The 20282-nt window shown below is 56.5% G+C and overlaps 6 protein-coding genes across 6 annotated transcripts; 4 read left to right on the top strand and 2 right to left on the bottom strand.

The window, feature by feature from the left end:
* The first annotated feature begins 2036 nt into the window (after positions 1-2036).
* N657DRAFT_643661 (uncharacterized protein) lies at positions 2037-2946 on the top strand. The gene has a single exon (XM_062792602.1). The coding sequence runs from the start codon at positions 2202-2204 to the stop codon at positions 2829-2831; it is 630 nt and encodes a 209-aa protein (XP_062648671.1). The 5' UTR covers positions 2037-2201; the 3' UTR covers positions 2832-2946.
* A 527-nt stretch (positions 2947-3473) lies between these two features.
* On the top strand, positions 3474-4489 carry N657DRAFT_655083 (uncharacterized protein; the record flags this gene model as incomplete). The annotated part of the gene is made up of 4 exons (XM_062794562.1): positions 3474-3591; positions 3663-3831; positions 3893-4040; positions 4157-4489. 4 exons carry the CDS (start codon positions 3474-3476, stop codon positions 4487-4489), a joined length of 768 nt encoding a protein of 255 aa, XP_062648670.1.
* A 304-nt stretch (positions 4490-4793) lies between these two features.
* N657DRAFT_643659 (uncharacterized protein) lies at positions 4794-10306 on the bottom strand. Its single transcript, XM_062792601.1, is given in 20 exon segments — positions 4794-5013; positions 5053-5124; positions 5155-5182; positions 5216-5352; positions 5383-5665; positions 5708-5724; positions 5776-5868; positions 5905-6506; positions 6543-6555; positions 6589-6613; positions 6662-6786; positions 6817-6830; positions 6867-7085; positions 7119-7149; positions 7183-7386; positions 7426-7531; positions 7568-7789; positions 7829-9727; positions 9810-9873; positions 9889-10306. 19 exon segments carry the CDS (start codon positions 9851-9853, stop codon positions 4993-4995), a joined length of 4155 nt encoding a protein of 1384 aa, XP_062648669.1. The 5' UTR covers positions 9854-9873; positions 9889-10306; the 3' UTR covers positions 4794-4992.
* A 260-nt stretch (positions 10307-10566) lies between these two features.
* On the top strand, positions 10567-11386 carry N657DRAFT_670770 (ubiquitin-conjugating enzyme; the record flags this gene model as incomplete). Its single annotated transcript, XM_062795563.1, has 4 exons — positions 10567-10797; positions 10862-10950; positions 11022-11153; positions 11193-11386. Exons 1-4 carry the CDS (start codon positions 10745-10747, stop codon positions 11384-11386), a joined length of 468 nt encoding a protein of 155 aa, XP_062648668.1. The 5' UTR covers positions 10567-10744.
* Positions 11387-12348: 962 nt separating this feature from the next.
* On the top strand, positions 12349-16343 carry N657DRAFT_662923 (uncharacterized protein). The gene is made up of 4 exons (XM_062795156.1): positions 12349-13474; positions 13514-13533; positions 15066-15366; positions 15688-16343. The coding sequence occupies exons 1-4, from the start codon at positions 12844-12846 to the stop codon at positions 16260-16262; spliced, it is 1527 nt and encodes a 508-aa protein (XP_062648667.1). The 5' UTR covers positions 12349-12843; the 3' UTR covers positions 16263-16343.
* On the bottom strand, positions 16254-19551 carry N657DRAFT_593640 (phosphatidylinositol 3-kinase). The gene is made up of 3 exons (XM_062789945.1): positions 19396-19551; positions 19191-19277; positions 16254-19116 (listed from the first exon to the last, which is right to left on the bottom strand). Exons 1-3 carry the CDS (start codon positions 19452-19454, stop codon positions 16551-16553), a joined length of 2712 nt encoding a protein of 903 aa, XP_062648666.1. The 5' UTR covers positions 19455-19551; the 3' UTR covers positions 16254-16550.
* Between the last annotated feature and the right edge of the window lie 731 nt (positions 19552-20282).

The raw sequence follows: 20282 nt of genomic DNA, 5'->3' as shown, positions 1-20282 counted from the left end.
CCCCCGCCGTCCAGCCCCCTCTTACCCCGCTGCGAACTTGACAGATGGCCTCGGCCTGTATAATCATCTGTTTACCATTCTTGTCCCTCTCTCTCTGCCTTATAGGCTGCACGTCAGAGAATCGGGACGGGTGGGAATGCAACCGTGCAAAGTGAGCTTGCAGGACGGCATACCTAAGGTAGGTTGACGGGCCGCGGGCCGCTGGAACAGCCTGTTGAGGCTTGCCGTTGGCCTTGGTAGCCGAGCCGAGATGCAGAGGCGGTGCCCTCGGGTTACCGGCTTGGGAAACGGAAAATCCGGTCAAGGTTGGTAGGCATGATAATCAGCGGCTCGACACGCAAGCGACAGTCCATTGCCTTGGCCCTATGGGTATGCTCGTCGGACGGTCATGCATGATAGGGTAGATTGGAATCAACCTGGAAAATGCGTTGGAATCTCACCAAGGAGGGATGGAAGGAGAAAGGTGGAGCGGGCTGTGAGGTGTCAGCCCGGGCTGCCTTCGAAATCGGACAGACGCATTTCGTGCAAGGAAGAGCGGAAGGTCATCGCCGTTATATACCTCTTTGGTAGCCCTTACCACCATCGGGTGCAGCAACCGGGCCGCAGACCCACGGAGTGGCTGACAGTTTGGGAAATTTCGAGCGCGATAGAGGAGCATCTTGTGCACGCTTATTTTTGGGGCGGTGCAGATAGTGCTTGATCTAAGTACCGGTGACTGGAGCGTTTTGACTATCAAACCAGACTGGAAAGAATGAGTCTCGCCTGGTGGCGGGCTTGTCCGTGGTGCCGGTCAACGATGAGATCTGGGAAGGACACTTCCCCAAGTCAGGGACGATTTCCAGCGCCAGCGAGGCTTTTCCCGACTTGAGTAGGGGCGACAAGTTCACCTTCTTGACTATCAAGCAAACGGTGCCAAAGACAGGATATCGTCCAAAACGAAGAGAGGGAACGCTTTGATCGCCAACAAGATATAACTTTGCGGTATATCGTTTGATCGGCCATGTGTTATCCTGGGAGAGGTGAAGCAATCCACGCCAGGACTCATACAGTAACCCACAACCTTCTGTCCGAGGCTCTGAGCTTGCACTTCCATCTGCCATCTCAACAGGTCCCCAACGGCCATGGCCTCTCTGCCCTTGCCTCTGATAACGGCGTCCCTTGGTGTGTGGGACAGCTGCGTATGCAACAAGGGTGGGAAGATGCAAGATGTGCAGCGGCAAGAGATGCTCACCAAACGATTGGGCCGTTTCACGGCCGTCGCAGGTGGCTCCCACCTTGGAGCACAGCTGACCCGTCTGCGGTTGATTCCAATCGGGGTGTGACGAGCACACAGTGACGATCAGAGTCCGGTGAGAGTAAGGTATTTCAGCCACGGCGATGACACCTTTTTTTGGATGGCACCTCGTGGTGTTTCAAATGGGACAAGGACCGAGTACTACCGCCATGTTTGTGCAAGGGGTGGGCTCACCGGTCGGGGCTAGGGTGGCATGTGTCAAGGGTATCTTTGCTCGGCAGTTCCCCTGTTGGATCGCAGGCTCGATGTGACAACAAAGGGGTCCCTGATTGGCGTTGCTTTACAATGTCTGGAGAAAACGACCGGCTTGAGCCCCAATGCGGCAGGCGACCTGGCCCAGCCCGGTGCTCATGCATAAATCTTCGAACTAAACGCCCGAGCTCCCGCGATTTGATGCTGCAGCCGCCCAGAAGCCCAACGTCAGGTTGCATTCCGAAAACTCCGGAGTTTCCTGGGCGGTTGGGGTCCCGGAAACTTAGGGTTTAGCGTCGATACACCCGATGCCTGGGCCCTGTGTGAAACCGTGATTCGCCAGCGCTTCTGTCGACCTGCATGCGGTGGGGGCTTCGAGCATACCCTCCCTGTCTTGTATGCTCACCGGTCGGGCGTTAAGTGCAGCGGTTTGCCATGCACTCTTTTGGCCACATGGGAAGAACAAAAACGCCATGTTGCGTGGAAGCACGAGGCTTATTGGCCACCTTGGGACCGACCGCCCAGGAGACCACCTCAGCCGAGCATAAAGAGCACCCCAACGCCTGCTCTTGAACAATCGCGGCACTTATTGTTCATTCAGTTCCGGGGTGACGTGTAGAATAATTGCCTAGTCGCCTGCCTCCTACAGCTCATCGGGTCGTATGGGCACCATCTTGCCTCTTCCGCAACGTTCGAGTCATCACAGGCCCCAACAATGGTACGGCCCCAGCCCCGGCCCGGCTCAGACGAGTCAGAGCTAAGGCTCTGGCTAGACGAAGTCGACAAGAGCATGGTGTTCCGACCGGCGAGTGCGCTTGGCATGTCCTGCGGCACGGTGACGATTGATCCCGAGCGAGGCATGTTGCTCGTCATCTGGAACGACCGGCTGAAGCTCTTCCAGCTCCCCAAGGGCAGGAGAAACATCAACGAGACCATGTTCTCGGCGGCTCTTCGGGAAACATACGAGGAGACGGGCCTCCACGTCACGCCGGTCCAGCTCGACGTCGCGACGCGAGCGACTCCGCCGAGGGCTCACCACTCGGATACATCCAAGAAGCCGCCCAACATCACCGAAGGCCATCCAAGCAATGAATTCGTGGGCGCGTGCTTGTACCCCGATCCGCAGTCAGAAACCGAAGCGCTGAAGATCGTCTACTTCTTTGCGGCCACGGCCCAGTGCACCGACGCTCGGGACGCTGGGACGCAGGAAGAATGGGAGAAGCTGGATGCGAAATGGATCCCTCTCTCCGAGATATGGACAACGCTGCGCTTTGAGGCCGAAATCCAGGTGGTAATAAAGACCGTGGAGGATATGAGGAAGTCGGGATATATGATTAGCACGTGAACCTTGAGATAGAGATCCGGCTGGAGGACAACGTCGCAAGGGAACTTCACCCTCTCGTTTGCGTTGCCTTCTGTTCCCCTTGTTTTTGGCTGTTTGTAATTAACATCAAGGGATGCTGCTTGTGCACAGATGGGAGTCAAGGGGAATTCGCCATGAAATCTAGGCCTGTATCAGTTAATGAGGACCGCGGGCTGCGGGGTTTGAAGCTCCGCCAGCCGAGCGATGATGGGTTGTCGGCTTCGGCAAATGCAGGAAGTGACATCAGAGCTTCTGGAGTTGATGAAAAGCCACGGAGCTACCCCGCATGGCCCCTACAACTTCTAGTTGGAACGAACCGAGACGAAACAACTTGGAGGTTTCTCTTCAAAGTCGTGGCTACATCTCGAGATACTGTATATCAAATAGTCACACAGAGAGACACTTCACCAAATTTCCAAAGGTATGCTCGCTCTCAATCAGCTCCGTCTTGTTGCTCGCTGCGCAGCCTACTACCCCGCACTCTCTCCAAGAGTCGTCTTGAAACGACTAGGGACAAGTACTTACACCCGCCGTCTCGCCAGCATCTGCCGCTTTCTGCCTTCCTCCCGCCGGCCATACACAAGACATTGTTCTCTCAGCCCAGGTGTTCCATCATCCGCCAGAATGTCGACTATGCCAGCGAGCCACGGCCACAATGAGGCCTGTTGCAACATTCCCCCGGTTGTATCGACCGGATACAGCGCCAAAGGGACCTACGACGAGGTTGATGGTCTGAAGACATGTACGCCCCGTTTTCCCCTGAGCATCTACTATGATTGACTCAGCCGGCTGATTGACTGCGTCTCCCTTCAGATGTGACCGGCCCTGCTGATGCCACCAAGGGAATCGTCGTTATCTACGATATCTTTGGCTACTTTGACCAGACCGTCCAAGGAGCCGACATCCTTGCTACGTCTCACAGCCAGAAGTACAAGGTTGTGATCCCTGATTGGTTCAAAGGCGAGCCTTGCCCTATCGAATGGTGAGCTCCTCCCATACAGTCGTTTCCAGCCACGCGAGTCGAATCTGAGACGGCGCCGCAGGTACCCGCCCAACAACCCTGAGAAGCAAAAGAACCTCGGGGCCTTCTTCGGCAAGAACCCCCCCCCTGGCGTGGCCGGCAAGCTGCCCGATTATGCCAAGGCCCTCGGGGCAAAGTATCCCAAAATCAAATCGTGGGGCATCCTCGGCGTAAGCAACCCCCCTTGCGCCCCCCTCGCCCCCTCCCTCCTCCCCACATCACCTCCACTCTCTTCCCCTATCAAAAGCAAGCCCATATCACTCACATATTCCCATCCCAAAACCAGTTCTGCTGGGGCGGCAAGGTCGTCAGCCTCGTCACCTCGAGTGACGCCAACCCTTTCTCTATCGCGGCCGAATGCCACCCGGCCATGGTCGAGCCCGAGGACGCCAAAGGCATCAAGGTGCCGCTGGTCATGCTTGCCTCCAAGGAGGAGCCCGACGACAAAGTCAAGCAGTTCGAGGCCAACCTCAAGGGCGCCAAGCACGTCGAGACATTCAAGGACCAGATCCACGGCTGGATGGCCGCCCGCGCCGACCTGTCCAACGACCGCGTCAAGGACGAGTACACGCGCGGATACAAGACGGTGCTCGACTTCTTTGCCAAGAATTGGTCGTGAGTTTAGTTTGAGAATGGGACGTAATAGGAGCCGAAGAGGAGACTAAAACGAGACAAGGGATACGCCGTTGTTTGGTTCGCCAAGGTTGTAAGCTGTATTGGGATGTAAGTCGGACATGCGTAAGGGGACGGAAAGAACACGACGAGGAGAGCTTTCGAAAATCTCGTGATCTTAACATGCTCATTGCCTTGTCAGTTGGGGAGAGTTACTAGGCTATATATTGACCGATATTGCAGAACTGCACACCCTTCAAATTCAATGGTCACTTGTCAGGGGCAGCAAGAGTCCCTTCAGCGGTTTCATAAGGGCCCTGAATTGTCAGATATTCCTTGAAGTTATAGTATCAAAGCGGAACTAGCTCAAGACTCGTTCATTGACCAGCACATCCGAACGAAAATTCCCCTGCCTCACCAAAGTTCCGCGACGCTATATTTCACTCATTCCCAACAGCTTGACGTACAGCTCCGATAGACAAAATCTTAAAACGTTACATTTAAATTACATCACCCACCATTCGACGTCGTCTTCCACATGGCCAACCCGCCCGAATTCCTCCTCGGCACCCCCGGCCGCCCCGAATCCTCGAGCTGCTTCTTCAGCCTCTTGCCCAAGCTCAGCTGCGCCGCAGAAATGGGCTGCCCACCTCGAATAGGAGGCGGCTTGACGCCCGCCAGCAGGGCCCCCGCAACACCACTCATCGTCAGTGCAGAACCCGTCCGACTGGACGAAGCCACGCTCTGCCGGTCCGTCCTGTCAATGTCACTGTCGTCCTGGCCTCTCCTGCTGCTGCGAGAACCGCCGCCGCCCCCGCCCATCCTGGTGCCATCGCCGGCTGCGATCGGCCGGGCGGAGGAGGTGACCGTCTCGGTGCCGTACCCTTCAGTACTACCCACGGGCGTCCCGGCCGAGTCACGCATCCTGCGGAGGAGATGAAACTTTGCCGCGTCCGCGGGCGCCGACTTGCGCCTGGACTTGGCCGACCTTAAGGTCGTCGTCGTCGTCCCGCCGCCTGGCCTCGGAGAACCGGGAGGAGCACTCTCTCTGCCCGCGCCCGAACTACCACCACCACCACCACCACCACCGGCCCCCCTGCCCTTTTCCCTGTGCCTATCATCCGCCGCAGCACCACCACCATCGCCGCCGGCGAGCAGCAAGGCGGCCCTCAACCCAGCCCAGCTGCCCGCCGATGTGCTGCTCGCCTCCTCCACGCAGCGACACTCGTGGCCGACGGGACACTCAGACCCGCCCAGGGCGTGCCACTCGGCGAGGCAGGCCTCGTGTGAGACGCACCCGCACGCCAGGCAGGGCGTGTACAGGCCGATGACGGGCTCCCAGCAGTAGACGCACTCCATCTCGGTCTGGGGCACCAGGTCGGCGTGCTCGCGGCGGGCCGTGCAGCGGTGGCAGACGCCTACCGCGCCGTTGACGACGGGGGTATGGTTGATGCTGCTGCTGCTGGTGGCGGCAGGGGTGGTGGGGGTGGGCGGCGGCGGACGCAGGTACTCTGCCGGTTCGAGAGGGACGCCCGGGTGGACGCGGCAGAAGCCTGTGATGTCTACGCCCCGCCCTGATGTGAGGAGTTCTTGGAAGAAGCCCCTGCGGTCGGCGAAGGGAGAGGTGGGAGATGTGGCACCCGCCGGGTAAAAGGGGGAGTTGTTTGGTGCCGAGTCCTCCGGGTACTTGCTGGCTGTGGCTCCACTGGCGGGGAGCTTGTCTTCTCTGAGAACGTCGAATTTCATGATCTCGAGGCGGGATAGGGGCTGACTCCACATTTGGAGCATCTCGGCGTAGGTGTAGCGGTAGCTAGAGTACAGTTGGAAATGGCTGCGGTCGATCAAGGGAGTCGACATCCAACCGTCGTCGTCAAAGAGGCCTTGGTTTTCCGGGATGCACGACACGGCTACTGGAACCATGGAGAAGAGGTCGTCCTTCCAGTACTCATCATCCGAAAAGGAAGTGCGCGATGTTCCGGGGGTATCGGGGCCAGTGCCAGACATGCTCGAGCCAGCCCAAGCGACTGCGTTCGGGGTAAGGTTGTTTGGCATGGTCTCACCTGGGCTGAGCCTCTTCCGGATGGGATCGGGAGGGGATCCGGACACGATTCCAGCAAGCGCTCGGGGGAGGCTGGCAGCAATCGCGGCGGCAACGGTCGAGTTGGAGCGATGAAATAACCTGTTGCTGGGAGATGTAGACAGACTTTGTGTCTGGCTCATCTCTCGGAGATGTTCCCGGGCAGGATTGGGTGGCGTTTCTCCACATGAGTATGAGTGCGACCTAGGTTCGATTGAGCCCGACTTCTCGTCGGAGCTGGGCGGGTCGGAGTACACGGCCGGCGTCAGGGCTGTTCTTGGTGTTGTAATGGCTGAGCTCGCTTGACTCTTGTAGTTCAAGTTCCAGAGTGCCGGATCGGTCGGGAAATACTCGAGCGAAAACGAGGGCGCTTTCATCGGTAGCGGCGTCTTGGGCTGGGGAAGATGGGATGCTGCTATGGCTGCTTCCTCCTCGATCGAGTAGTCGCCAAATATGCATGCCAGCATGGCTAACATCTGAATGTCGGCAATCCTCTCAAAATAGTCAAAGAGATCGCTGATCAAATCTCGAGCCAAAGGGTGATGGCCCCATCTCACACGACCGGCCAGACTGGACCCAAAGATCGCAGCCTTTCCTTTGTCTTCTCCTTGTGCACGAGCAACCGCGTCCTTGGCGATGACAAGAATAGGTTGGCCGCTGTGGTGAAGGTCGTGTATTTCGAGGGGGATATCTCTTCGAAGCAGAAGGGCAGCATACTTCCAGATATGGACAAGATCCTGGTATCCGTATTTCTCGGCAACGGCGGCGTTGTGGCTGCACACATCAGCCCCTTCACCGAAGATGGCGTATTCCTGAGCAAACTGCTTCTTCGATGGCAGTTCGCTCTGCAGGTTATGGATGGAAACGACGTTCTTGGGTTTACCGGGCCTTTTCCGACTCGTTCCCGTGCCAGTTCCAGTTCCAGTACCAGCGCCGGTCCCACCGCCACTGGAGCGTATAGACTCATTGGCGCTCCATGTCTTCCGGAAGCGCCGCCCCGGCTGATACCACGGATTGATCTTGTGCACCGTTGTCGGCTCCGAGTCAGTCGACGTTGTCGACTCTGAGTCATCTGATTCTCCCGACTGTTCGTCCGTTGCAGACGTTTCGTCATGGAAGCGCTGCTTAGGAGGTGGCGAGCCGTGGGAAAGACGTCCAAAGCCAGCAAATGTGGGCTCTCCTTTCGGCCGCTCCTTGGAGGAGTCTGGGTGTGGAAGCGCGAACAAGGCCCTTGCTTTCTCCTCTTTGGTTGGGAAAAAGCACACCAACCTGCCATCGTTGGAAAACCGGGCTCCGCAGAACATAGGCAGTGGAGTAACAGCCTGCCGCTGAGTTGAGACCAGGGTCGCCGAAGGGCCTAATTCGGTGCTGCTGCTGAGTTCCTGCGACATGGATACGGAACCACCCGTAGGGTTGTCGTTCTCATCCTCCTCGCTGGAACTCTCGTCAGCCAGCCCGTCCGTGTCGTCGTCAAAGTCTCGGACGTTATGGAAAAACGAAGTGCTGGTCTCGAGGTCGGCCTCGCCAAGCAGATAGATGAAGGCCGTGTAAAGGCAGTTCTGCTTTCGCAGCAGAAAACGATGTGCCAGTTCATGAAGTTCATGTTCTAGTTTTCGGTGTGTCTCGTCCGGCATGAAAGATGACTTCTCGACGTAGAATTTGGGCGCCTTGGTCTTGGGATAGCTGGTAGGAATATCCACCTTCACCTTGATGAAGATAGTCTCACGATTGACGCCCCATGGCCCCTTCAGCGAGGCATTCAGCGTGAGGCTGTCCCAGTCGATGTTATCCCACTTGACGTTTGGAAGTTGGCTGCTGATACGCAGGAACTCGTCCTGGATTGCGTCGGGTTCGCCCCAGCCGTTATCGTAACCAGGACCAAACAGACCAGAGTCGTCTGGACCTGGGCGTCCGGAGGCATCGGATTTGGACTTCCGTTTTGACATGGTTATGCCCTTCATCCAACCAATTTGCAGCTGGGTCTTATCCACGTGCTTGTTGGTGTTTGTCTTCGCCTTCATGGACGTGGCTCGCCAAGATGGCCCGACCCGACGAAGGCCTGTGTCCAGGCCGATACTGAGAGCACTCTGGCGTAGTTGCCCAACATTCCCTGGACAATCGCTCATGGTGGGGTTCCTGCGATCTCGGTGGACAGCATCGTCAACAGTGCGGAAGGTCTTGTAGGTGGCACCTTTGCGAGTGAGGATGAGGTTCTTCATCAGTGGGGCGCCTCGGACGTGGCCCACAGATTCTAGAAGCTCATGTTCAACCTTGTGAAGGCGGAGCTCGTTGTCTTCGCCCCAAGAAACCAGCTGGAACTCCCGGTTATCGATCCCTTCGTTGCTTACACCACCGCGGCTTCGCCAGAGGAACTCCTTGGCCTTGTGGCTGCCATGTCCGGGAAAGACAGCCACGGGCTTGACGGTGCCATCCATGGGAGTTTCGGGGTCGGGGCGTTGGTCATATAGGAATAGGTTGCCTGGCTCTGTTTGTGGCATGGCGAGTAGCCCGTGGCCAAAAGGCGTATGTCGAGCTCGCCATACCGGGAAATCGGTGCGAATGACTCTCCGGGGCGCCTCATCATTCTCGGCGTAGTCCCAGAACTTGATGCTCTTGTCCAGAGAGCAGGTAACGATGCAGGTTGATTTGGTGCGGTTCCAATCGATACCATAGATCTTGGACGTATGGGCGCTGATGGTCTTGAGGGGCTCAGCGGCTCGCCTGATATCCCAGATGTGAAGCCAGCGGTCATGAGCAGAGGCCAGGACGAATGGGTCCTGACGATTGTACTTGACCTGAGTGGCGCCGGCAAACCAATCGCAAAAGGCGAGCACAGGCTGCCTCGGCCTCCGCAGATCCCAACAGTACACGTAGCCATCTACCGCGCAGGTGGCAAGGGAATCTGGGTGGTGAGCAGAGAAGTTGATATCGGTGATGGCTCTACTGTGGGCCTGGAGGGAATGCTCAATGGCGCCCGATGACGAGTCGTCCCGCTTATTGAGATTCCATACGAGGCAGCGATGATTTGCCGTGGATGCAACCCAGTAGTCGCGGGCCGCAAACGGTGACCACTGCACGTCCACAACAAGCCATGGAAGGCCGTGACTGCTCAGCCTCCGCGGGGGACTCCAGGGTGAGTCCAGGTCGATGATGGCAAGACCTTCAGGCCTGCAAGCGTGTGAGATCAGCAGAGTCGGTGGTTTGCCGTATAAGGAGGGAAGGCAGAGTGTTCTCACGATGCTAGAGCTACATCTCGGCCCGAGGGGGAGATGGTTGCGGAGCCCACCAGGCCATCGACGTGGATGGTTCCATCGGCATCGAAACTCTCGCTCTCAAACGCTGATCTTATCGACTTTCCTTTCTTCGGGGCAGCCGAGAGCTGGACAAAAGAGGATGGCATGTTGAAGCGCGGGACGAGCCGTCACGCATTGTTGAGTGCACTGAGCTCAGGCGGCCGCCTCGCCCAAGAGCCACGATGCAGCGATGAACAGCCCAAGTCCAGTCGGAGTCGAAGCACCTCCTCCAGTTTAAAAGTGAAATCTGGTTGTCGACTTGTCGTGCTCATTCGTCGAAATGCGAAAATGGCTCAAACACCGCCATCTGCAGGGTCCCGGCAAATGCCGACTGCAATGAGGCAGTAGAAGAGCAGTGAGTTGTCTCAATTTAAGAATGACAGTTCCTGTGTCATCTGCTCTCACGATCATGATTCCACCAGGATTCATGAGGACAAAACCACTTCCACTATCGAACCCCTTCACCAAGTGGGTCTACATACCTTCACTGAGGAGCCGAGAGAGCCCAGTGGAACCTGGAGCAAAGGTCCCATGTCAGATAGTGGCACGTGCGCTTATCATGGCTTGGTGGGTCTGTTGGGCAACATCCCACTTGCTTGGCCTTCGGTTTGCGCTTCCGGCATCAGGTCAAGTCGTTTTACAACTACCGACTTGGAACCCGATTTGACGCCTTTTCCACACTCAAAACTTGCCGCTCGTCATCTGCCACCTGCGCCTCAAATTCACACTCTTTGGAATTAAACTGAATCCGCTGCTATCGCCCGCCCCCTGGCATTGGAGCTTGATCGAGCCTGTCAACCTCGATCCCTCGGATTCCGCTGCAGGCCGACGACCACCACGACTCCAGCTCTCAGGGCCACATTCTCTTCTGGCTTCCCCGGGTATTCCCGTCATGGCGCTGCCAAAGAGGATCATCAAGGAGACGGAGAGGCTGATGGCCGAGCCGTATGAGACCTCTTCCAAGCCCCTCCAACGACTTGGGCGCATCTGACTTGACTCATGCAAACAGAGTTCCTGGAATCAGTGCCGTTCCCCATGAAGATAATCTCCGGTACTTCGACGTCGAGATTCACGGCCCCTCGTCATCGCCGTACGAGGGTGCGTTCTGAGCCTGTCCCCCCATCTGGGCCGGTCACGAGTCGGTTGGCTGACACAGACGGGCGTCACAGGCGGCATCTTCAAACTCGAACTGTTCCTTCCCGATGACTACCCGATGGCCCCGCCAAAAATCCGCTTCCTGACCAAGATCTTCCACCCCAACGTCGACAAGTTGGGCCGCATCTGCCTTGACGTCTTGAAAAGTAGGTGTCGGGAACGCTCGACGAGTGTGGTGGCATCAGCTGACCAGATTCTAGACAACTGGTCCCCTGCGTTACAGATCCGAACGATCCTCCTGTCTATTCAAGCGCTTCTCGGCGCTCCCAATCCGGACGATCCGCTGGCTGCCGACGTTGCCAAGAGCTGGAAGGAGGATGAGCAAGCCGCCATCGCAACGGCCAGGGCTTGGACGCAGCAATACGCCGTCCCGAAATAGTTATACTGGTACAATACATACCATCGCGAAACATAATGCGGTAAACACCGGGGTCATGGCTCCTAGTAACCGGACCGTTTGTCCTTCGAGGAGTTGAGAAGAAGGCAAGGGGGACAGATTTGGTTGGAGTCGGTGGTTGGGCTTGGAGGCGGAGGTATGGAGCTGTCTGAGGGGACATGCTACTGCCAGTAGCCCAAGATAACGAATACAACGACGGCATGCCGCGACGGCTGAGTGGGGAGTTGGACGTCGGAGGAGGGGAATGGATTCGGAGCATAGCACCTAACGGTTATTCTCTTTGTCAAACCAGTTTCTGCATAGAATTCAGTTCAAAGTCAGAGATGGCGACGTTCAACAGTACAATGTGCGGCACATGCATCAACTACTCGCCGGCCACGGGTCCATGCATTTTATTCATGAGATGCAGCTTTTCAAGAAAGCGCAACACGTCAACTTGCCTCTTTTAGCGGTTGAGCGCATGCAGGTTATATAGCACCCCCAATCCTGATCTCAGAGTTCCTTCGAAACCTGACCAGTGTAAGATCAGACAGCCTAGGCAGAGACAGGGCTCACAATGTCCTGGGCGACTGCCGTTCGAAACTCCCCGTCCTCATGTGAACGATGCAAAGGGCAGGACACCAGTGAGATGCCACCATCTCAACTCAAGTCGCGTGTCGATTTCGCGCGTTTGGAAGAGAAGCAATTACATGAACTGGCTGTGGCAGTAAAAATAAAGGAAAGGAAGTGAAGAAGTGGCTAAACTTACAGAACAGAAGGAGTGAATGTCTCCACGCCATGGTTGAAGCATCCCACATCAGGCCCCACAGGCGTGAGCCAGGGGCTTGCCGTTTTCGGATTACCTACCGACCCGCCTTCCTTTTCCTGCCGAGCTTGCCAGGTGGGATCCACTATCAGGTCCCTGCCGAGCTCCCAGGGGTTCCGTCAGTCCCCTTCTCGTTCTCCGTCAATGGAATATCCACGCAAACCATTACAAGCCCTGCCTCAATTTATGAATGATCATCCGTACAACTAAGGGACTCACCGTCTGGCAACGTGTTGAAGCCAGCAACGACTGACTCCCCAAGCCGTGGGCCAACTTTACCTCCACCAGGCTGAACTTGGCGTGATCGCTGTTTCACTCCCACACAAACAAGCAACAAAGCTTGGCGCCCACCAGCCACTCAGCGGCCCACGACGCCGGTCATTTAACGTTAGCGCAGACTGCAAGTTTGAGGCGATTTGCCCTGGTCTTCTGCCTCTGATCCGTTCGGCTTCTGCTGGTTTCTTCGAACGCTCGGTCGATCATTGAATTCCGCTGGGCTCTCGTTTCCCCATCCCGTGTCGCTGCTTTCGTACGCCGTACCTCCGCTCGTTTCATCGGCTTCTGACACCGCTCACACACGCCCTGCCCGTCGGCCCTTCTTGGTCTCAGTCTCTCGTTTCTCCCCAGCGCAGCGATGCCGTCCCGTGCCAACAGCACCACCGTCGCGCCTACGGGCACTGCTAAGCCCAAACGCTTTGAGCTTCCCGCTCTCGATTTGAAGCTCGGCTCCTTGACGGACGGTACTGACATACCCCCCCCGCTGCCATCGCCGATCCAAGAGAAAGCCGGTCCAACCCCGCCAGATACGCCAAAGATCGAGCAGCCGCGACAGGAAGACGCCGGCGCGACCAACGGAACCCTGAAGATGGCATCACCGCATTCCCAGTTATCAAACATATCAACAACGGGCACCAAGCGGCGCGCCGAGGACAGCCTTACGTCTCCAACCTTGTCGAACCGACCCGGGAGTATCCGTCGCCTGTTCAGTCGGGGCCTGTTGAATACGGCATACGCCAATGGGGATGACGCCGCTCTGGACAGGCGACCCCAAAGCCGCGGCACCGCTAGCGTTGCCGACTCGCGCAAGGCGAAGCGCTCGAGCGGTTGGTTCGGTCGGTTACGAAGCAACGAAGCCCTGCCTTCCAAACCCGTGACCCCGCTTTCACCGCCGGCCACCGACGACAGAAAGCCGACGGGCCCACCGCCGCCCACGATCCCTGAGCTGAGCGAGCTCAAGTCGAAGCTAGGCATTCAGAACGACGACAGTTTCGGAAGCGACCTATTCAAGGATATCAAATAACTAGGATCCATATATGTCGCCCATGTCTCAACGCCATGTCATCCGATGGCGGAGCTCGACATGCCATTGAGATATTCGAGAGCTTGAGTGGCCTCACGATGGCGGAAGATGATGCTGCCCGAGCCGAGAGTAATTGAAGGGGTGCTGTTAAGTTGCAAACGCAAGATACCCAGCTGAATTTCTTTCTTTGACTATTTTTCTGCGTCCTTTGTCTTCACGAAAATGGTTGTTATCTGACGAAAACTTTTTCTTTGCTGCTTATATTACCCCACATGCTCTGCAGCTGTTGTGGTACTGGAGATGTTTCATGTCTTTTGGCCGCTTGCTGAGAGCGTGTCTAAACGCTAGATCTGCTCATGTTTCCCTTTATTTTCATCATGTTCGACAATGGTTGTGGCGCTCTGTGGCGACAGCGATTCCCACCCCTGAGACACAACACTTTGTACACTTCTATTCGTGGGGAAAGAGGCAACGGTGGCTAGCTCTTTGCTTTGCTTACAGACACTATAATCTTGCAGTCCAGGAGGGACGAAATGGCCCTGCGGGAGAGGAAGAAGAGTAACCGATATGGGGGAAGCTGTCATTGACGTCTTGTTGCACAGCATTGAATGATGATCTGTATAGCCAGACATCTGAAGCTTATGGCTAGCCAGTGTTTTAGCGTTTGCCAACTAGGCACACTTGTGGCTGGCCAGAAAAGAATGGAACTCTGCTCAGCGTCTGGAGCTAGAAGACCATATATTGAATCACATGGCAAAGGGAGCCCTCTGGGCGCAGACAACAATGCTTGAACCAACGATGTGAAATGGTCCAGTACCTGGTTATGAGGCAATATACAAAGAAACCTGGAAAGCGCTGTCTGCGCTATCCCGCCGCCGGCACTCCAGCGAACAGAGAATCAGAGACCATCAGAACTTCCTGAGGGAAGTGACGAGGCCGTCTCCTTTTCCATTCTCCCCAAGTCAAAAAGCTGTCAGGAGGGAAGGGTCTCAGTGGAAGCTTCTAAGACTGGTTCCTGATTGGTCGAAGCTTAGGTGGAGAGTCAGATGAGCTCAAGACGTCATACGGAGTACCCTCGGGCCACCGGAGCCGACAGCGAAAGTCGACCGTGGCTAAGTACCTAGGTAATGCGGAACGTCTCCATACCTCGCTTTGGTCGTGGACTGATCTGGAACAAGCAATCGACAGTTTCAGCATCCATTTCATAGACCGAAGCGCAATACCGGTTGGAGGTTGTTCTTAGCGCATCTCGCGCAGGTCCGGTTTCAAGTCTCTGCTCGGTGTATCCGTCGTACACTCGAACTTGTGCAACCTCATCGTTCATCGTACTTCTTGAATTCGATCATAGACACCGAGCCAACCCCGCGATTCAAAACCACCAAGTAAACATGGCGGCACTCGTCGGACCTCAATCCGCCCTCTGCCCTCGCGTCCTCGGCTCAAGCATCATCAGCACCACCACAACCGGCACCACCACAACCGGCACCACCACCCGAGGACTCCTCCGCACCCGCCGCCGACCTCCAACAACAATTCCGGCCCCCTTCTCTCAACAGCCGCGCCGCTACAAATCCGGACCCTACGGCTACACCCAAGCCAAGACGCTTGTCTTCTCTCGCTTCGGCGAGCCGCGCGACGTCCTGCGCCTGCACACGCACTCCATCTCGCCCACCCTACCCGACGGCGCCGTCCTTGTGCGCGCCCTCGCCGCGCCCATCAACCCGGCCGACGTCAATACCATTCAGGGCACCTACGGCGCCAAGCCGGCCTTTGACCAGCAGCTTCCTCTGGGCACGCCCGAGCCGGCGGCCGTTCCGGGGAATGAAGGGTGTTTTGAGGTCGTTGCTGTGGGCGGGGGTGGGAAGGGGAGGAGCACTCTAAAAAGGGGGGATTGGGTGATTCCCGCGACGACGGGATTTGGGACGTTCCGGACGCACGCGCTTGTCGAGGATGCCGAGAGGAGGCTGTTCAAGGTGGGCGGGGAGGAGAAGGGGAGGGAGGGGTTGAATGCCAAGCAGGTGGCGACTGTGAGCGTCAATCCGTGCAGTGCGTACCGCATGTTGAAGGACTATGTCGACCTAGTGGATTTGAGTGTCAAGAGCTTTGCGAGGGGGGAGGGCGCGACCGGCGGGGCGTGGTTCGTGCAGAATGGGGCGAATTCTGGGGTGGGAAGAGCAGTCATCCAGCTGGGGCGGTTGTGGGGGTTGAGGAGTGTCAACGTGATTCGGGAGAGGGCGACGCCTGAGGAGACGGAGGCGTTGAAGAAGGAGCTTACGGAGTTGGGGGCGACTGTCGTGATTACCGAGAGCGAGTTTCTCGATCGCTCGTTTACGGCGAGGCTAAAGGAGGAGTGGACGCGGGGTGGCAAGGAGCCGGTGATGCTGGGGCTCAATTGTGTCGGGGGCAAGTCGGCGGCGGCCATGGTCAAGGCCCTCAGCCCTAAGGGATGCATGGTCACGTACGGAGGCATGTCGAGGCAGAGCTTTCCCTTCCCCACGGGGCCGCAGATATTCAAGCGGTTGCGGTTTGAGGGCTTTTGGCTTAGTGAATGGGGCAAGGAGAATCCGCTCGAGAAGCGCAACACCGTCAACGAGATCTTGGACCTGATGCGGGAGGGCAAGTTCAAGGAGGCGCCGTTCCAAGAGATTGAGTGGAACTGGGACACCGAGGAGAAGACGCTGAAGGATGCTGTCCAGGGCACTTTGGAGGGGTTCCGGCCCGGAAAGGGCCTGTTTGTATTTGGTGACACATAGATGGTGCAGACATATAGTCATGTCTGTGCATGTCGCAGGACACAGATGTGATAGACTGTGAAGATTTATGGTTCCGGTATCAATCGCTTTCTGTGTAACCCGCTTTCCAGGAAAAGGCCGCTTCAGCCATCAACCCAGAACCCCGTACAACACCAAGAGCGCCTGCAGAGACAGCGCATTAGAACGCATTGAGGCATCCATACCGAATAACCAAATCACACAGTACGCTCAAAAACTACCCTACAACCAAATGACCTCGTAACGCCCCTAAACGCGGACCAAATGGCTTCAAGCCCGGAAAGCCTGCACCAACTCATGCAATTTATCAATCACGACCGGCACCAATGCATTGAGGTTGTCGTCCATGATCCTCTCCAGATGGCGAATGGCCTCCTCCTCATCCAGCTCCAAGTGGAATCGCTCCTTGACTTTGAGGACCGCCTTGTCCGGCTCGAGCTTGATGTCCGGGATGTTCGCGTCGGCCATGAGGGTGAACAGATTGAGAATCAGATTGCAGTTCTTGCGCAGCGCGCTGTACGCCAGGAAGCAGTACTGCTTGAACTGGCGGTAGTGCTCCGAATTGGAGCCGCCCATGCAGTCGACCATCTCCTTGGAAAGCTTCATAGCCGGCGCGAACGGTTTCGGATCGCGGCCCAGGATATAGCCAAAGTCGGCGTGGAAGAAGTGGCCGTGCGGGGTGAGGAGGAGGTTATCCAGGTGCCTGTCGCCGACGCCGAGAATGTAGGTGATGACGCAGTAGCCGGCGCAGGATTTGACGAACGTGTCCAGGGCTTCTTTTCGCAGGCCCATGGGACCCTGGCTGTCGGGATTGTTTTGTTTGAGATAGGCGAGCGCCGGGTTGTTGCGGTACTTGGACGAGATGGCTTGAAAGCTCGCGGAGCGGACAAACTGCGACAACCCTGCGGTCGTGCTGGTGGCCAGGATTTTGTACGGAGAAAGCTTGAGGTCAAGATTCTCCTTCTTGAGTAGCTCATCCATAAGCGTGATGATCTGGATTACCAATTGGTCCTGGCGCAAGTCATCGCCCGTCTTGAAGATGATGGAATATTCGCCGCCAGCGGTGGTCTTGAAGGAGACCTTGATTGGGTGCAGCGAAGATTTGAAGACCACTGTGCTTTCCGGCACAACGCCGATAATCTCTACTGTTGGGTCAAGAGGCAGCGGGAGTGGCGGATCGATGGTGACGAGCTCATTTTTGGGATCGGCCAAGAAGTGCTTCACGCGTTCCGTCCTCTTGGCGATGGATTCATTCGACTCCTTGATCTCGCCGGATATTTTGGAGAGAACCAAGATCCACTCGCCCTGTCTCTTCAGATTCCTTCGGCTCTCCTCGCCGCCTGGCCTCTTGACAAGCTCAGTCATGAAGTCATATGCGATTTTCTCGTAGATGGCCTGGTTCACCGGTCCTTGGTCCTGCGACTTGTCATCACACTCCACCATCACGTACCACCAGAAGTAGTTTCCAAGCGTAAAGTTGTCGGCGGCTCTCGAGATGAGGAAGCGAGCCAAGGAGGAGTCCTGGATTATCTCATGATCAGGCTGGGGCGAGATGTGTTCGTACTTGAGGGCTTGGACCAGCTGCAGCAGGTACAGCTGGAGCTCTTGGTCATCGGCCTTGCGTAGGCGGTCGACAGCAAAGGCTCTCACGGCCGGGTTATCGAAAGTGGGGCCCAGCAGTTCCAGCGCGTCGTCGACGTCGATGTCGGTCCACTTCCCGAGGATCTGCGCTGCTTGCCTCGACTCTGACTGGTCTTGCCAATTGACCGACTTGGCAAACTTGGTGAGAGCTTTCTTGTCGCGCGTCAGATGATGGCGGAACTTCCAAATGAGATCCTTTTCTTCGGGCGACAGCATGTGGGTTGGCGAATACGCCATAATCATGTTCAGTTCGTCTCGGACCTTGGCGTTCGGTTTCAGGTCCTTGTCCAGAATGCCATTCCGATGCTGACTGCGGACAAGCCTCCGGTGCTTGCTTTCTGCCGGGTTATCCTTCGCAGAGACTTCCGGGTCGTAGACACGGATCAAGCGTCCACCATAGCTCTCATCATCATCCATCGCGTTGATGCCCGGACCTAACTGAACCTCAGGCGGCGGCTTGAGGATGACGTTTGATTGGGACGACGAAAGTTGTAGATAGGACGAGACAGGTGGAGGCGGGTACTGGTGGTCGGCGAAGACAACCGGAAAGTCGAACCTTGGGAGCTCAACGTTCAGGACAAAGCTTGACGGTTCTGGCGCAGACCCAGCGTCATCACCACCATTCAAGCCATCGATTTGCCCGACCTTGGCTTGTTGGGCTGCCTTTAGAGATGTCTTGACGGACTGCAGGCCGCGCTTCTCAAAACCTCGGAAGACGAGTTGGTCGAGCCAGTCGACACGGGGGATCTCGCCCATCTCATGCTTCTTAAACAGTTTCTCCATGCGATCTAGTTCGTCAACCTCCCTTGCCTCGGGCTCCCCTTTCCTCGCCTTCCTCTTAGCAAGGACGGCGGGGGTTTTGGTGTCATCGTTGCCGTCGGCCTGTCTGTGCCTGTAGACACGACACTTTTGACGGCCCTTGAGAAGCTGATTGTCCTTATCAAAAAGCGCAAGCGTTGTGCCGCCAAAGGGGATCGCGTGCCCCTGTGCGCCCTGGCCTCCGGTCGGGGACAGGTCCCAGATGGTAATGGCGAGGCGCGAGTTCTGGGGTAAGGTTGAGTAGGTGATGGGGAGCGTGAGCCACTCGTTCCAGCGTCTCTCGGTCCGGAAAGACTTGTAAGCGGTTTGGACCGGGACGGTCAACGGCTTGGATCCGGCCCACACCTGGACCGTGATATAGAGATCTGAGTGGGGACTGGACGGCGTACGTCACGACTCAGTTCGGGCACCATCGCAGAGCAGCACATAAGAAGAACGTGCGGGTCTTACCTTTGGTTGGACCCGATATGCCGGAGTTCGGGGTGCTCAAGAAGAGTGGAAAACCGGAGCGGAGCCTCGACACCCTCGAGGTTGATTCTTAGTAGGCGACTGTCAGCGACATGGTTCATAGGGCGAAAGGTTTAGTGTTCAGGGTGCTGCGCCCAGTCGTCTCATGAGCCACCTTAGGAATTAAGAATGAGGGAAACCCACGTACACTCGAATGCTCACAGGGTATTCTAGGGAGTCGGAACTGACGAATGAGAAGGGCTCCATGTTGGAGTGCAGTCTCTAGCAACGCGCGACCAGAGCGTGCTGTGTTTTGGCGTTGGGATCCAAGAGGTTGAAGATGAGAAGGGTAAGTCCCTTTTACACAGGGAATATAAGGTAAGGTACCTGACCCGAGGCAACCGACCGATGTTATAGGTGGTAAGTTCCGTTCCTTCCCTGGGCAGGCAGCTGTCCCTGTTAGGGTTGCGTATGGAAGTTTTCCCAGTACGAGATTTCAACCCACATCTAAAAATATTTCATTCGACATTAATTACCTTGAAAATGCTTAGGGAAATGGAAACATAGGCTCTACTAGGGTTGGTACCCAATTTGGGGGTCGTGAGCTGTCGGAGACCGACATGGCGCTGGCCGGATGGAGACCACGTATATAGCCCTAACCCTCTATTTATTCCTCCCACTAAACAGGAATAATTGTAATTCTGAACTTAACATTTCAAGGTCCTGTTTTCATTATCCATTGTCAGGGATTTTCCGAAACCGCAACCAAAAGTCCTGTCGCTCCCGTCTGGGATGTCCCACCCTGCCGGAGCACGCCCCACAAGGCCGCGGCTTCCCCTGCCTGGTCTTTACCCCACGCCTTCCAACCCCAACAGAGCCTTCAGGTTGTTATCTCAATTACTGGGCCGTGGACGCGTCCTCAACTCCCATCGACGCGACCAAGGTCTCCACGCGAGGAAACTTGCCAACAGAACACAAAATCCAAAGGCGGGCGGACCAATCTGCACAAAGCCATTGTAGTATTGAGAGGTGCAATAACCCTCTTTTCCTGCAATCCAGACCCACCAGAATAAGAAAGTGTCATAACAAGCGTCT

Source organism: Parathielavia appendiculata (genome assembly GCF_033297405.1).
Source record: "Parathielavia appendiculata strain CBS 731.68 unplaced genomic scaffold N657scaffold_4, whole genome shotgun sequence".
Classification (NCBI taxonomy): Eukaryota; Fungi; Ascomycota; class Sordariomycetes; order Sordariales; family Chaetomiaceae; genus Parathielavia; species Parathielavia appendiculata.
Note: the sequence above shows the minus strand (reverse complement) of the source record. Positions and strands in the feature narration are given on the sequence as shown.